Consider the following 15585-nt stretch of genomic DNA (forward strand, 5'->3'; position numbering starts at 1 on the left):
TTTCCTAATTATACTGTTGATCCTCTCAACTAGATGATTAACCCTGGGATAGTACACAACTGTTATGGAATGTACTATATTAGTCTTTGTAAAATATTCTTCCCCTTCTGCAGAACAAAACGGTGGACTATTGTCTGGCACCATGTCTTCAGGATAACCCGCACTGTTATATTTGTCACTTCTCCAACAAACTATAGTTCAAACTATTTGGAATAGAAATCAACTGTCATCAGAACAAATCGATAAATCTATTATGAATTCCTATGACATCCTCGGGACCCATCTTATCCATGGCTAACCTAACCCATTTACTCATTCGATAATGCACAATTTATAGAGGTTGTAGGCCTGCTTGGAGTATTTTGTCACTAGTGGTTCATAAATATTCTTTTACCAATTTCTCCACATCTTTATCCATCCCAAGACATCAGAACGACTCACTAATCCTACTTTTAATTTTATTTCTGCCTAGGTGGCCCTGAGGAGCAAAGTCAACAACTTCAATTCTAATATCTACAGGGAGCATTCATTTTGCACCCCCACTAACACCCCATTAATCCTCATTGAGTTTATCCTTGCCATTCATGTAACCCTGCCAACCATTCACATGTGAAGGTCAACCTTTCATGATCCATATACTAAAGAAAACTAATTCAATATCGTATCTACTGCATCTTTCCATTCCTTGATTGTTCTAGTTTTCATGTCTATGAACTCCATTGCTGTCACCCATGCATACTCTTGTAAATCATCTCCAGAATCATTACATAAGTTACTATTAACTTTAATCCTTGACAGGCAAAAACATTCTTATCCGCTGACACATATTGCATTGTATAATTAAACTCTTCCTTGTCGGTTAATGATCTAGCAATTCTTGGAGAAATAACTCTAGAACCTTTGGGAGATAACACATGGATCAAAGGCTTTTGGTCACTTCTCGTTGTGAATGGTATGCCCAGGACATATTTTCTAAAATGTCTTGCAGCTCAGAACACTGCCAATGTTTCTCTTCAATGATATAGTAACATTGTTCAGTGTCCGATACTATATACATGAGGTACAGGCAATTACTACCTATTCACCATTCTGCATTTGTGAGAAAACAGCACCTAATCCATAGGTACTGGCATCAGATGTAATCACCCCATCAAGAGAAATATAATTACAAATAACTATACTGTATGCTTAATAAGTCTATCACTCTGCAGAAATTTAGTTTGGCTAAAATTCAGCTGTCCAGACTTACCAGACTGTTCCCAGTGTGCTGAAAGATAGTGGGCACTGCATCTGACTTTAAGTAGCGGACACCCCACCTCCATTCAAAGCAAGATGAAGTGAAGTGCTCACTACACAAGTGCTGGTGTTTGGTGGGTACCATCTTCTCCCTGTTCATATTAATCAGCCATTGCTGAAGACGCTCTTTGTTATGGAGCGGAAACCTGGAGGACAAGATAACAAAATAGGTTTAAAAAAACAAAACGCATGAATACATCTTTCTTTAGAAAATTACACTTACGATTAGGGGTGGTCAAAATATTCAGCAGAAATGCAAAATATGTGGAATCTTGCTTTTTCATGATTTTTAAGTATGTCTATGATCAGGGCAAAAGAAGAATGCCTCAATCCCCTTCTCTGGCAGACCACAATAAAGGATGAACCCCACACACAGACCAGGAAAAAACGCTTATGTTCAGAGATACAGCATGTCCCCGAGCTATTAAACCACAAAAGGTGGCGAGAGCAGCTAAATTGTTTAAAAAATGGACTACCATTAGCCAACTGGAAGTGTCTAAAAGCAGAGCTCCATTCTGATTAGCGGAGGACAGTTTGTAAGTTTGCAGCGGTTTGTGTTTGGGAGTGAGAAAACTGGCTGCCTTCCACTTGTTTATTCCTTCTTTGCTAGGCAGAAGCTGATCAGCCAGAATGAAAAAAAAGATCTTCTTCAAGCTCTCCTTTTGATGCACCAAAACTCACAAAGGTAGGCAAGCAAGCTGTAATTCTTTTCAAGAACAATGACCTAAATTGTATTTTATAATTTGAATTAGAGGTGTGGTAAATACTTTGGGACTAATTCACAAAGTTATTTGCACTTTTAAGACAGACCAACGAGAGGAAATGACAGCATGTACTATGGCCTAAAAATCGCAAAGGTTCGAGTTTGCGGTCCTAAATCCCTTTACTCCTTTGCAATATTATCCCAGTATCGTATGAAACTAATGGGGAGCATTTAACACTTTATTCATTGCTTTTTTTCCCGCAGAGGTACAGCACTCCCCACAGCAACAAGGTCAACATAGCTCTTTTTACAAAAACCTGCAATGCAATTGTCATCACCCCCTCTCCCCTCAAACAAGAACTCTTCGTGTCCTCCACGCACCCTCCCCCACAAACATAACTCTGATTATGTAGCTAATTGTAAGTCAGTGCTATATGGTGGTTCCCGGATCCCCGGTGTGCTGATGTTGTGACCGGCAATGCAAATCAATTCAGGTGGACAAGTGGCCTGTAGGCCCACCACCCAGTCTCTTGACATGTACGTTTGAAACGCTCTCCATACTTTGTTAAATTTTGCCTGTGTTCCATGAATAATGACCGAAAGTTTTTCCACTGCATAATTCAACCAAATTTTGCCCCACCAGAGATGTAAAGTTGATGTTGTTTGTTGCTTCTATACATGAACTAGAAACATTCTGGCAGCCTGAAGAAGCCGTGTATAGAGTCGTCACCGAAACGTATCACAAGAGGATCAAGGGGTAGCTGGGTAACCGTGATGTGACAAGCAGGTGTTAAAATATCCCCCCAGGATGTCTGTATGTGGGTATGTGAATGAAGGTGCCCCTCTCTCCACATCCCTTCTAGCAAAGCTTCCGGAAATGGTGTGAAGCCGAGTGGGTGACAGATACCATCTCGTCAGCAGTTTATACGCATTCTCCTTATGAGTTACACTGATGGAGGCCTTCACTGCCCTAAGCCAGAATTTGACCTGACTCCTCCCCAATCTCCCTCCCAATGTCCTGCTCCCATTATGTGATGTATGTATGTTTGGGTTTCGTGTACAGATCCAATAGGGAACGTTGGAGCCAGGTGATGCCTTTTTGTATGATGTGGTTTGCAAACATTTTCTCTAATGGTGTGTTTACCATCCCACCTCCCTGGAACCCGCCCAGTGTCGGAGCTGCATTACTCAATAGTGATCATGCCGTTCTAGGTTCCAGTTTTCCATCAAGTCCTCCATAGTAATCACAGTTCCCTCCACAAACATCTCCCCTAGAGTGTTTGGGCACTCAGTCTCCCATGCTTTAAAAGCCGGGTCCAGTTGGCCCAGAAGAAAATCTGGGTCATGAGTGAAAGGTGTCATCAGGATCGGGAAGAATGCCCAATCTGACTTTCTCACACCCTGACACCAGTATTCCAGGAGAATTGCCGTGAAGGAGAGGAGGGAGAAATGAAATCCTACCCTTTTGCACTCAGTGGAGCCAAAGCAACCATCAGAGAGGGATGTCTGAGAAGCTCCACTCAACCAGATTCCACCCTTCCACCACCCCCACTGATGCCAATATGATTCCAGTCTAGTGTGGGGCATATCTTTGTTGGGTTGTTTAACTCTTTTTTATTAACATTTTTCACATTTTAAGCATACAACAAGAACAATGCATAGGTACCATGTATAGTTGCTTGCAAATGCTACGATATCCAGCACCAGTCTATAAAAAGACAGATGAGTTGTTCAACAGGGTACTAATAGAAGACTTGTGACAGCCTCTGTGTATAGGACAGGACAATGCCCAAGAGTCTGACCACTGGACTACTTGTAAGCCTTTCAGACATGGTGCATTTTAGGCCATACTGTGGACATAGGGTACAACAAAATGTGGACAACTTAATTCAAGGAGGGGTAAGGGAGTCTCATGAGACCTGCTTCCCTCTCATTGTTGAGTTCATGCCTTCTCTTACATTCCCCTCTGCCATTCTTGTAGAAGGAGACCGAGCAGGGACAGTAGGAATGGTGTCTAAAAACCAGCATTTCCTTTTCAGACTCATTATGTATTGAGAAATCTCTGACCTAACTGCTAATCCACCAAGCAATGTGGGTATCCACTTTGTATGAGCTCTCCAAGATTTAAAACAAGTCTTCTTTGACTGTCCTGCTGTCTGTGTCCTCAGAATGAAGGTATTTCATTCACTTTCTTTCCACAGTGATGATTAAAGTCTAAAGGAACTGCCCTCCTATGACATGCCCAACCTCTGGTTTTATTTGTCATTCACTTTACAAACTTTCAACAGATTTTTTCTAATGTTTTAACTGTTCACTATTTATGTATATGTTTTGTATCTCTTTGTTTATCTATTTACTGGTGTGTATATTTGTTCAGTGGGAGATGTTGTGGTACCAACGTAGATTATCTATTCCATGTCTGCTTGTTGTTTCACCAGTACACTTACGCCACAATTTCCTATCACTGGCATCTATCAGATGTTATCTCCTGGTCTTAAGTGTTAAACTTCTGCTCCTTAAAAAGATGGTCCATTGTCCACATTTAGATCTTCTTGGATTTCATTAGCAGCTATGAACCTCTTAAAACAACAATTTCAAAGGAGATAATGTGTATAAATTCTACCACAGGATGTGTGGCAATGGTATCTGCCAACAATAGCTGTGATCCATCCAATTTCCTGGAAAGCTCAAAGCTCAGTCTAACCCAGGGTTCCTTTGGATCTGGCGTTGGGATTCCGTTTATCGTGGAAGCAACGTATACAGACTATGTCCTTGAAAGAAGTGTTGATGCCTGGGTACCACACCTCCTTTGGTTTTAACTATTCCTTGGTGACATTGATGTACAACTGTACCTTTAGCTGGCTTCCCATGGGACTACAGGAGATGCTTGTACCAGAGTATCACCTCAAGACGTGCTTCCAACTGTGGTATTGTGCTACCTTTAGGAGAGCTTGGAGGCATTAGTCCTTGTTACTGGCATCTTGTATTTAACTCAGCGATAAAGATTTCAGGAACATTTACCCCGTGCACAATAAAAAAAACGTGTCCTTCAATGCTGTTTGAGATCCTGCTATCTTATCAGATCAACAGGCCTGTGTGCACAAACAACTAATCCTCATTGCTATTCATTCAAGAGTAGTATTGAATGTTGAAGGTGTACAGTTGGAGCTGAAGTGCCCACTTCTCATTCTGCAGGAGAGGTGTGCGGAAGAATGACAAAGGTTTTGTGGTCCATCACAGTCTTGAACTTGTTGCTGTACAGATATAGTTAGCCATCTTGGGAGTTCTAGCATCCACACTTAATGGCGATGTTCTTTGTTTTTCATTTGCAAGTTACTGGATTCCTTGTCTTGTCCTTTGGAGAAGCCATGCTCTGAGTCTGGCACCTATAAACAGTTCAGTTGATTTGCCCTGGCCAATGTACTTCACTGCAGCATCTTGTAGGTGTGCATCTTTTGTCGAAAGCCTTTCCTGCTCCTCTATAGCCATCCCATTCTGTTACTGGTCAGTTCTCAGTGGACTTCTAGATGGCAAAGTATGCTAAGAGGCAGCATTTTAGACAATATGTTGCCGTGCTTAGCAACCTGCACACAGCTCTGCATTCTGGGAAGGCAAGGTGACTTGATGTCCTGGACCTTCATTGGATCTGCACTTACTTCTCAGCTTGAGAATACAAAAAGACAGAAGCTGAACGTGTCTTGTAGAAACTAACATTTGCTCTTGGGTTTGTCAGCTCGCACTCCGAGATACGTTGAAGCACTGCTCATACCCTGCTGCACTATTCAGAGAATCATGTTGCATGTATTAAAAAGTAATCTTTATTGGTCATTGTCACTATGAAGGCAAGAGACCTGCAGATTCCAGTCTACAAACCCTCATCGATAAGGAAATCCCAAAGTTCTATCTCTTGCACAACATCAAACCAGCATGTGCTGAAAAGGTGGTAAGTAATCTGTTGGACTCCTATTTAGTAATATCTGGTATTCTGGTCAAATTTTGAGAACTATGCAGTGATATTTATATCATTAAGTAGATCATCATTTTAAATGTATTTATTTATTTACATTTTACTTTACAATTATGTCACTAATGTTTCTTTAGTTCATTTATTTTCAGGGTTTTTGGAAACAAAAATTGCCTTTTTGAGCAAAAACATTAACAGAGCTTTTTCAGAGAAGCTACGTATAAAATTATTTGACCTCATTTGACGAATTTGTACCAAATGACAAAAGTACCACTGGATAGATGAACCATGCCCCGTCATCTTATCCAAATTTGGCAAAAATCTATGAAGAGGTTTGTAGAATTTCAAGATTTCTCCCTCAGCGAATTAATATTATATTTGCCACTTTTTTTACTCTATCATAACTTTTCACCTAGTTGATGGATGCACGAAAATCGGCAGGTTTAAGTGGAGGTGGATGATTCCAACTATGGGAAAAATGTCCTCCGTTTCGTCAAAAGGTACCAAAGTGATTACAAATTCAGAAAATACTCTTCCAAATGGGAAGGACAATGTAACCAGAAAAAAAGACCTCTCATCACGTCCTCCATAAACATACATAAATATACTATCAACAATTTACATTCTGCACACCAAAAACTTATCTGACTTTTCACTACTTCGACAGGCAATTGTTTAGACAATAATATGAATTGTAATAAATGTCATTCAATGCCGTTAACAAAACCTAATGTACTGATGTCCAATATATGCCCTAGAGAGCCAGATTCATGCTAAATTTACAGGGTAACGACTGGCTCTTAATAAGATTCATTGGGCCTCCTTCAAGAAGCCGTTTACATGTGTAAATCTGAAAAAGTGTATATGTGGCTGGACTTACAGGTTCTAGAGTTTAAAAAACACAGGGGCAGAGTTACAAGAAACTGTAGTATCTCTGCATTATAGCAGAGATGTGGCAGTTTACTTGCGTCACGCAAAAAAAACCTTGCGCCACCATGGATGCGTTGCATTTACAATGCAGCGCATCATGGCGCAAGGATTGAAAGACGCATCACGCATCTGCTGGTGCAAAGGCTACACATTGCTGGAGTTGTGCCGCAAGCACGACGCAACTCCAGCAATGCTCAGGAAGGATTATACCTATTGTGCTGCATCACTCCTTACGCCTGCTTCAAGCAGGCGTAAGGTTTTGACGCAGGGGCATCGTAGAAGTGGCGCAGTGAAATCTTGTGGACCCATTATAGCTGACCTGTTGCTTAAAAAGTATTCAGCCCTGGCCTTGAATGATAGATTGTGGGGTTCCACTTGTGTTAGAACATCTACATTTGAATTCAGGATTTTAAAAGCGGCGTAGTGGACAGAATTTGGTCAGCTGCATGACTCGCAGTGTATGTTACCAAATTATTCTTCTGAAGTATGGCATATATTCTTATACAATTTTGGCCACGACTGTATGCTGCTAGCTCCCCATAACGCTCCCCGGAGAGGACTGTGCTATCTCTCCTGCACCACTGCACCTTCACCGTATTCAGTCAAGTGCAGTGCAGTGGGGTATTTCTTGGAAACCAAGCCATCGCCCCTGGTGCTTGATGCCTGCAGATTAGTGCCTGAAGGCAGCCGCACACTGAAAGGGAACTGGAGTGTGCCTGGTAAGACACTCCTACACAGTCCCTCTGACCGGTGTCACAAACGCTTAGTAAGCTGCACCAACTCAAGTCTGTATGGTCTCTTCTTGCATGAAGTCAAGAAGCAGAATTTGATTTTGGTCCTGTATTTAAAGACGCGTTCTTTTATTCCTGACTGTATTGATTGTTTCACTTCAACTGCACTGATGTTAAATCTTTTGATAATGAACAAAAAAAAACATATAAAAAAATCTGCTATACAGAAAAGCTAAATAGAAATTGGAATTCCTTCCACCACTATTACCTCCCAGAGGTACTGATGCAGAAGATTACGACTACGTACATGGAGGCTATGTCACACTGCAATCACCTATTGAACCAATGGAATCATATGCGGTTTTGTTAAGAATTTTTACAACCTAGTGTGAATTGATGATACACTGGATATATGATAGAGACCAGATTGTAGTTCTTTGCTAAATCAAAATAATTTAAAAACAGTTATTGAGACATAGAAATCCAACATTACAAGAAACTATTGATATAGTCAAGAATGTAGAAATCACGTTACTGTCAGTTAAAGGTATGTCAGAAAATAACTCTCCTTTGAAGTATGTGCTGTCAAGGATAAAAAAACATGGGGCAAAAACAGAAGATAGAGGCAAAGGAAAATGTGTCTTCAAATGACTGCAGGAAATGCTACCATTGTGGGTTAAAAACTAACTCTGCAATCTTTAGAAATTGTCCACCATTTAGCAAGTAATTCTACAAATGCAGAAAAGTTGGACATTTCTAAATCTATTGCAGGAGAAAGAAAAGGAATATGGTGCTCTGTGTTGCACTTATTGAAGATCCAGCTCAATGAGTAATTAAGATGTTTGTTGGAGTGGATGATGAATCCTGCATTCCACCAGTCTGTGAAATTTAAATTGATAAAGTTTCCATGCAGGTTTTAGCAAACTCTGGATCTCATTTTCTAATGCATTTTTGTTCAAAATTGAAAAGATGTAGAACTTGATGACTGGGACCGAAGAAGATACTCTTGTTCTGAAAAATGCCATTGATCTTATCAGATTCTTTGTTTTGGACATTCAGTTTAAAGATAGGAACATTTAAAGAAATGTGAATAATGCTTATGAGGATACCAACAAAAGAGAGAGCAAGGAAACATTGAGGGAGCGTCCCTTTCCCTGAGTTTAATCAGTAAACAACAATGTGGACGTTCCCGTTAGGGGTTCCAAAAGTGAAGATGACAGATTGTCATACACAGGAATGATCCAAAAATAAATTTGTTTTTTTAAAAGAACCCTCACCAACCAACCTAATTGGTGGCATGCTTCATCATTGGGTTCCCAGCTGGGCTGCCGAATGCAACCCAGCTTTGCTGCGACACCGGAATTACAGCGGAGCTGTTTTTTTGTGTAAGGAGATGGTGCTGAAAGGGCAATTAAAAGTGCCTCTAGAATGCTCAATAACTGCCTTTATTTTCGAGTTTCTAGGGTACAGTTAAAAACACAGTAGGGATAAAAGGAAGATATATATGGTCTACCTTATCCTCTCTTCAAGCGGTCAACATGTTTCAGCCTCGACAGGGGTGCTGAGGCTTTCTTCAGGACCAGAATAAGTGATAAGTGTGAATAGCAGCACACACGCTAAGGTGTGCTGATGTCAGTAAAATCACCAAACTTACGGTTTATACAAGAGCTACAGCGAATGGGTAGCTTTTAACAATCCCATAGGGGGAGGGGGCACTACCTTCACTTAACTCTTTAAAAATGCATATCTCTAGTTCTACTGATTGGATTTGTGTCATTCTGGTCTCGTTTTATCTACTAAAATATACCCTAGTGTGATATTCTGGTGTGGGATTGTTCTTGTGTTGAGCTTTATTACTGTTTGAAGTGTTGTAAAAATACTTTACACATTGTCTCTAGGTTAGGCTTAACTGCTCTGTGCCAAGCTACCACAGGGTTGAGCATAGGTTAATTTGGGGTTTGCTTGTAACCTCACCCTAACAAGGACTGCGGTTTCTGCTCGAGTAGGATTTCACCCCCATCAACCAGTAACCCAATTTCTTACACCTTAGATTACTCAAACAAATACATTTTGGTTGATTGCCCCTCATTTCCCAAAATTCAAGAATTATTTGCCAAAATGGTAGGTGACAAATATTTTCTTAAATTCAGGTGAGGTATATCATACGACACAATTAACCCCTAAATGTAAAAATCTTACCACTTTTCTCACTCCTAATAGTACCTTCTGCTACTTATGCATTCCTATTTGCTAGGCATCTGCCATTTTTGTATTTCAGAGAAGTATGAGCAATTGATTTGGAAAGCAAAAGGGCTAATAGCATTTCAAGACACTAATCTGGTGTCTGGATTATCTTTCGAAAAATGTATAATGAGAAGTTGGGAATGGTACTAAGAATTTTACAAGAATGAAGCGTCACGCTTAAGTTTGTAAAGTTAGGTTGTTTTTTTGGAAAAAGGTTGAAGATGTAGGACACTGTATTTATAGTATAAGGCCCAAGAATTCCCTGAGTAAACTAAGTAGTGAAGTACTGATTCCAAAATGTACAGATCAGTTAACCTCAATTCTTGTGGCTTGTGTAAATATTGTGCACTATTTTTGAAAATGTATCTAAATGAAAAATCTACATTTTTTGAAAGTAACAAATGACTGAAGATTTAGCATTCTTTAAAGATAAAAATATTAAATGTCCCAGCTTTTAGGCCTTTTGATGAGAATTCTGAATGTGTAACCACTGTGGGTGCCAAGGTTGTAGGGTTAGGTGATGTGCCCTCTTCCAGAAATTCAAAAATAAAAACCAAACTGCTAATGCCATTGCTTCTCGTTTACTCTCTACAGCTGAAAGTATATACTCAACCGTTGAGAGCGAGGCCCTGATTTGCATGTGGACTGTGGAGCATTTTATTACTTACCTTTAGTTTATATGGTACTGGAAGAGCCTCTTCAAGGTTAGTTAAAATTCGCTCAAAACAATATGAATGTAATTTATTTTATTGAGCATATATCTAGCAAAGATAACTGCAGAGCTGGTAGCTTCTCCAGAATGCTCACTGGTAATGTCTCAATAGGTTATAGTTCGAGCTCCAAAGAATGTGTTGTGGCTTCTGTAAGTGTTGACTTGGGTTCTCTTTCTGAAGTAAATTCTGAAGACGAATGAACAAGTATGCAATCTGATGTTGCATTAACCAAAGTTTAGGAATTCATTCAAAAAGATAGCCTACAGAAAAAGAATGTAATTGCTGTACTTAAAAGTGTTCTGGAAAGTTAGAAAGGAGTTATCAGTAGAGGGATACATCGTCTTAAAAGATGATAAGTTTGTTCTCGCCATAATGGTTAGGAAAATAATTCCTGAAGTGTTCCATTATGGTCATTTAGGAAAAAAATCCTTTACGAAAAACTGACACAAAGAAATGAGTCGGATCATAATATTGGTGGCCATAAATGGAGGACATAAATACAAATTACATTAAGTATTATAAGGACTGTCACTGTGCTGATCGAAGTTTGAGTGGTTGTAAAGTCCCCTTGTTTCCAGTTCAGTATCCTTAAAGATCATGGGAGCAAATAAGTATGGATTTTGTTGGCCTATTTCATTATTTTAAGCCTAACCTGAAGTACTTGATTGTGCTCCAAATATGTTAAATAGAAATTTGTTAGAGATCCCACAACAGAACTGGTTGTAGACTTTATGAAGGATTACAAACAGTGGAGTTCAATTTCTTTCCTTTTCAACGATATCCTCGAAATATGTGGTACAAGTCATAAATGTACACCTGTTTACACTCCCCTCAGCAATGGCCTTTTGATAAAAGTGAATATATTTTTACTGAATGAGTGCAAACTTATTTAGCTAATAATAATAATAAAGATTTCAGAAGTTAAATTCAGGAAAAGCTGTGGGTTTACCACAGATCTCTTCGTTCCCCTACAGAGTGTTACCCCTATAGAGCTACTTAAAATTGGGCTCCTCCCTCAGATATTAAACCTCACTAGATGAACAAGTATAAAAAATCTAATTTAAGCACCATATGCATGGGTTGGCCACCAGGAGGGGGAATTATAATCTGCAACAAACTAAAACAATGATAAAAATTGCATGTATAGCGTGAATTAGCCCAACTTGAAAGTAGGGTATTGGGTAAACTGAGGTATCCAAAGAGGGTGTGCAAAGTCAGTTCAATATTTTCTGTGCAGTCTAATTACCAAGGCCAAGTCTACAGTAAAACTAGAAGATGGACACTGATAGAGTCACAACAGAGTGGTCCAAGTCAACAAAGCTATCACTTCTGAGAGTAATGCAATTTCTGTTGTCTTGGCTGATTTAGATTTATCTTTTCCTACTGGCAACTGCTTTTTTAGGAATTATAATAAAAATGCATTAAGAAATAACGATGAGGGCGATCTGTGGAAGGAGTTGCATTGGGGCAGGATGTGTCAAATAACAAAGACATTCAATGAAACACTGACATCAAGGGCCTGGTCTGAGTTTGGAGGACACGTGCTTCGTCACAAACGCAAGGGATATCCCATCCACCCTATTACAAGTGTATTACGATATGATGCACTTATAATAAGAGGACAGGCCATCCATCATGTATGGGATAGTGCACTGTCCGCCAAACTCTAAATAAGGTCCCAAGTCCAGTGATGTTAAAAAAAAATCCCACAATTGTCTGTCACCCAAGACATTTAAATTACTAAGCACAAAATGCTACTGTTCGTCTATTATTATGCTACAGGCATATGTAAGATGTATTTTCAGAACCACTTTTCTTTTGGTACATGGTATTGCTATTTTAGCTCGATTTATAGAAGTTCTCGATTTTCTTAGTGTAGATTATTCCCCTCCTTTTGTCCTCAGTTTTTTTCTTTAGCTTCGCAGTGTGTCTTATTGTTAATGACAAGGAGATGTGTCTTGGGATATGCGTGCATTTTTCCAGTATGTGCGTTGTTGTTCACATTATCTTTTGTTTTCCCGGTTATCTTAGTATGGTTGTGTGTTGCCTGTCGTGTGATAAGTGATCTACTTCTCTCCTCATGTTGTGGATCATGTTGTTGCAAGTATAAGAATGATTACACTTGAGTTGAAGATATTATCATTGGTTTTGTGGTCAGATATCCCTCAGCTACGTGGCTTGCAATAAATGTTCCACCATTATTTAGCTTAAGTCTGAAGTATATTCTTCCACATGGGTTTTGCCTTCTAAGTGCACGTCGTGAAATAGCAAGTACCAACAACAACCAACCAGGAACCAGCCCTCAAGGAAAGGTGGGTAGGATGAGACACTTATTGGACATTAAGCAGGATTATGTGTAATGAAGATTACTAGTAAAGATCTGGGTATTACCTGCTTGTGCCTTTCCCTATTCACATTCCCTACAGGTAAACTTGTCTCAAGCACAGGGTGAGCTCTAAAAGATTATACACAAACCAAAACATACAATACACAGAGAGAGAACATAACAAGCATTGGCATAGCCAATAGGTCTCGCCTTTGGGACTTTATAAGTATTTAGTTATCCAGCACAGTATCCTTGGTGCAACAACATCAAGTGTTGCATGGCTAAACACTTATAAGGTCCCAAAGGCGAGACCTATTGGTTATCCCAATGCTTGTTACATTTGCAAAGGCAATAGCTCTGCATTTAACTAATGTGAGACCAATTGCATTGCAAATGCTTGTTATTATTTCTTCTGGGTTTATTTATTGTGGTCATGCTTTTCCTTCACTTGTCTAACTTTCGCTTCCATTTGCCTCCCCCCACACTCCCTATCAGTCAATCACTCTCTGTCCACACTACTCTCCTACATAGCAACTTCCCTTTCTATCCACATGATACTTTAGATATTCAGTCGACATGCTGCGGTGCTCTTTGTAAAACCTAAAAATTACAAACTAGTTTGGGTGACTTTAGTTTACCAACAACCGCAGTGTGCAGGATGCTGTTCCAAAACGTGCTTTACAGCAATTATGCAATTTTCCTTAGAGGGAAGCGGTCTGTAGAAAATGGCCACGATAAAGCAATGTGTTACAAAATCGCATTGATCTACGGCAAAAACAATTATCTACAGAAACAGTTCGACTATTTGGCTTTTTTGGTAGCTGATGTAGCTCAACTTAGTTCCCAAATTGATGCAAGAGAACATTTTATTACAGCACGAGCATCTGGATGGAAGCAGACTATCGAAATGAGGATGTGATGAGGGGATGCATATATAGATAGCAGACAGGTGGCAGCAGATTGCCAGGCGTTTAGAGGGATTTATCTTGAATGAGGTTGGGAATGTAAATGAAATGTACCAACACAGGCAGGGCTTTAAGTGGGCCGGGTCTGTCCGGGTCTGAGCACCGGCAGTTTTTTTTTGGGGCCCTCGAAACGGGTCTCTATCGGGCTCTATTTTCGTGGCTACTAAAGGTAGTCCGTTCTTTATTTTTTTTTTCCGGACCCGTTTTGAGGGCCCAAAAAAAAACTGCCGGTGCTCAGACTCTGCCCACTGTTGCTGCACTGTTAGGCAGTGCTTTAAATGGAAAAAGAGAAGTGCCGGTACTCACCAAATTGATAGGGGTGAGCCTGGGAGGTGCGTGTCTGGGGGCGTGGCGTCAAGGCAGCCTTGGACACTATCAGCATTTTCTTCTTCAATGTTCAAAGTGCCTTTGGCCAAGTTCTGCCCATAGCTGCAGGGTGTAATTAGCGTTTGTTGTAACAATATATAGCGTGAACTTAGCCCGAGGGCATTAACATGAGACGCAGAAGTTTTACGCGAAAGCAGACTTTTTTTTTTTTCAAGGCACTCTGACAGACAACGGATCTGCAAACTTTCCCTATAACTCACAGCGCGACAGTTCCAATGTCGAGACCTCTAGCTTAGAAAAACACAGGTGTCTTCCTGTCCTGTTGCGCTGTCAGGGTGTGAGCAGGGCCGGCCTGTTTTAACACCTCATTGTCCCTTTCTTCGCGCTCCTTTCACCGTCTCACCCCTGCTGATACACACACCAACAGACCCATCACCGTGAGGCAGCTAAACTATCGGTGATTTAGGGGAGCTGGGGAGGTCCCGAGGCGTTTGGGTTCAGGGGGCAGTCACTACTTAGCTCAACTCAAAAAGGACCCCCTGCTGCCGCATTTCAGTCTCTATTAGCAAGGGCGCCAAATTTCTCTCCGCCTAAGGCGCTATCTTATCAAATGCCGGCTCGGAGTGTAGGGCTGCAGCCGCAACCAAGCGCCGGAATCCACTCGAAATTAACTGTCAAGCACCCATAACCTAGAGACTGACCACAGCATGCCACTAGGAGTACCGGTACTCTCTTAACACAAGGAGAAGTCCCGGTACTCAATGGGAGAACACGGAGAAGTGCCGGTACTCATGATTTTCTTAAGCACACAGTGCTAGTTATTTTGATTTAGACCATGCCCCTACTCGGATAGGCCACGCCCCTTCAAGACATTAACCACGCCCCTTTTAGAGCACCTCCAGGTTTTTTTTCCCCACTTAAAGCACTGAACACAGGGATTTTACTATCGAACTGAGTAAATAAATTCACCGTACTTTAGAATATACATGAATGATATTCACATGATGTATAAAGGTCCGGTTTCAAGGCTGCTCTTCCCATGTACTTCCAGGCGGAGTTGAGGATATCCAACAGCAGGGGTGCCAATGAATAGACAACGGCTACCGCCTACCACTTCACAAACCATGGAGCGCAGCGTCCATGAAGCTGGGAGATGAGAGGCATTTCTTAAAGTTATAGCGCAACGTCCGTGCGGCTGGGTGGAGGGGGCTTATTTTAAAGTTATCGCGAGGAGTGGGCTTATTTTAAAGTTATTGCGCGAAGACGTCCATGCAGCTGGAAGGAGGGGGCATATTTCAAAGTTGTAGCACGACGTTCATTAAGAGGGCGCCGGGTGGAGTTAGTATAAAGCGTTGCGAGAGAACGTGTCTTGCCTGCAATAGCAGG

General features: G+C 40.7%; 1 protein-coding gene across 2 annotated transcripts in view; it reads right to left on the bottom strand.

The window, feature by feature from the left end:
- LOC146798384 (uncharacterized) overlaps window positions 1–15585 on the bottom strand; it is a 45663-nt gene that overhangs the window by 14487 nt on the left and 15591 nt on the right. For both annotated transcript variants that reach the window (XM_085625648.1, XM_085625649.1), the window contains exon 2: window positions 1250–1442. In XM_085625648.1, the coding sequence (XP_085481774.1) occupies window positions 1250–1442 (193 nt within the window). The remainder of the gene's footprint in view (window positions 1–1249; window positions 1443–15585) is intronic.

The sequence above is a fragment of the Triturus cristatus genome, chromosome 9 (assembly GCF_964204655.1).
Source record: "Triturus cristatus chromosome 9, aTriCri1.1, whole genome shotgun sequence".
In the NCBI taxonomy this organism is placed as follows: Eukaryota; Metazoa; Chordata; class Amphibia; order Caudata; family Salamandridae; genus Triturus; species Triturus cristatus.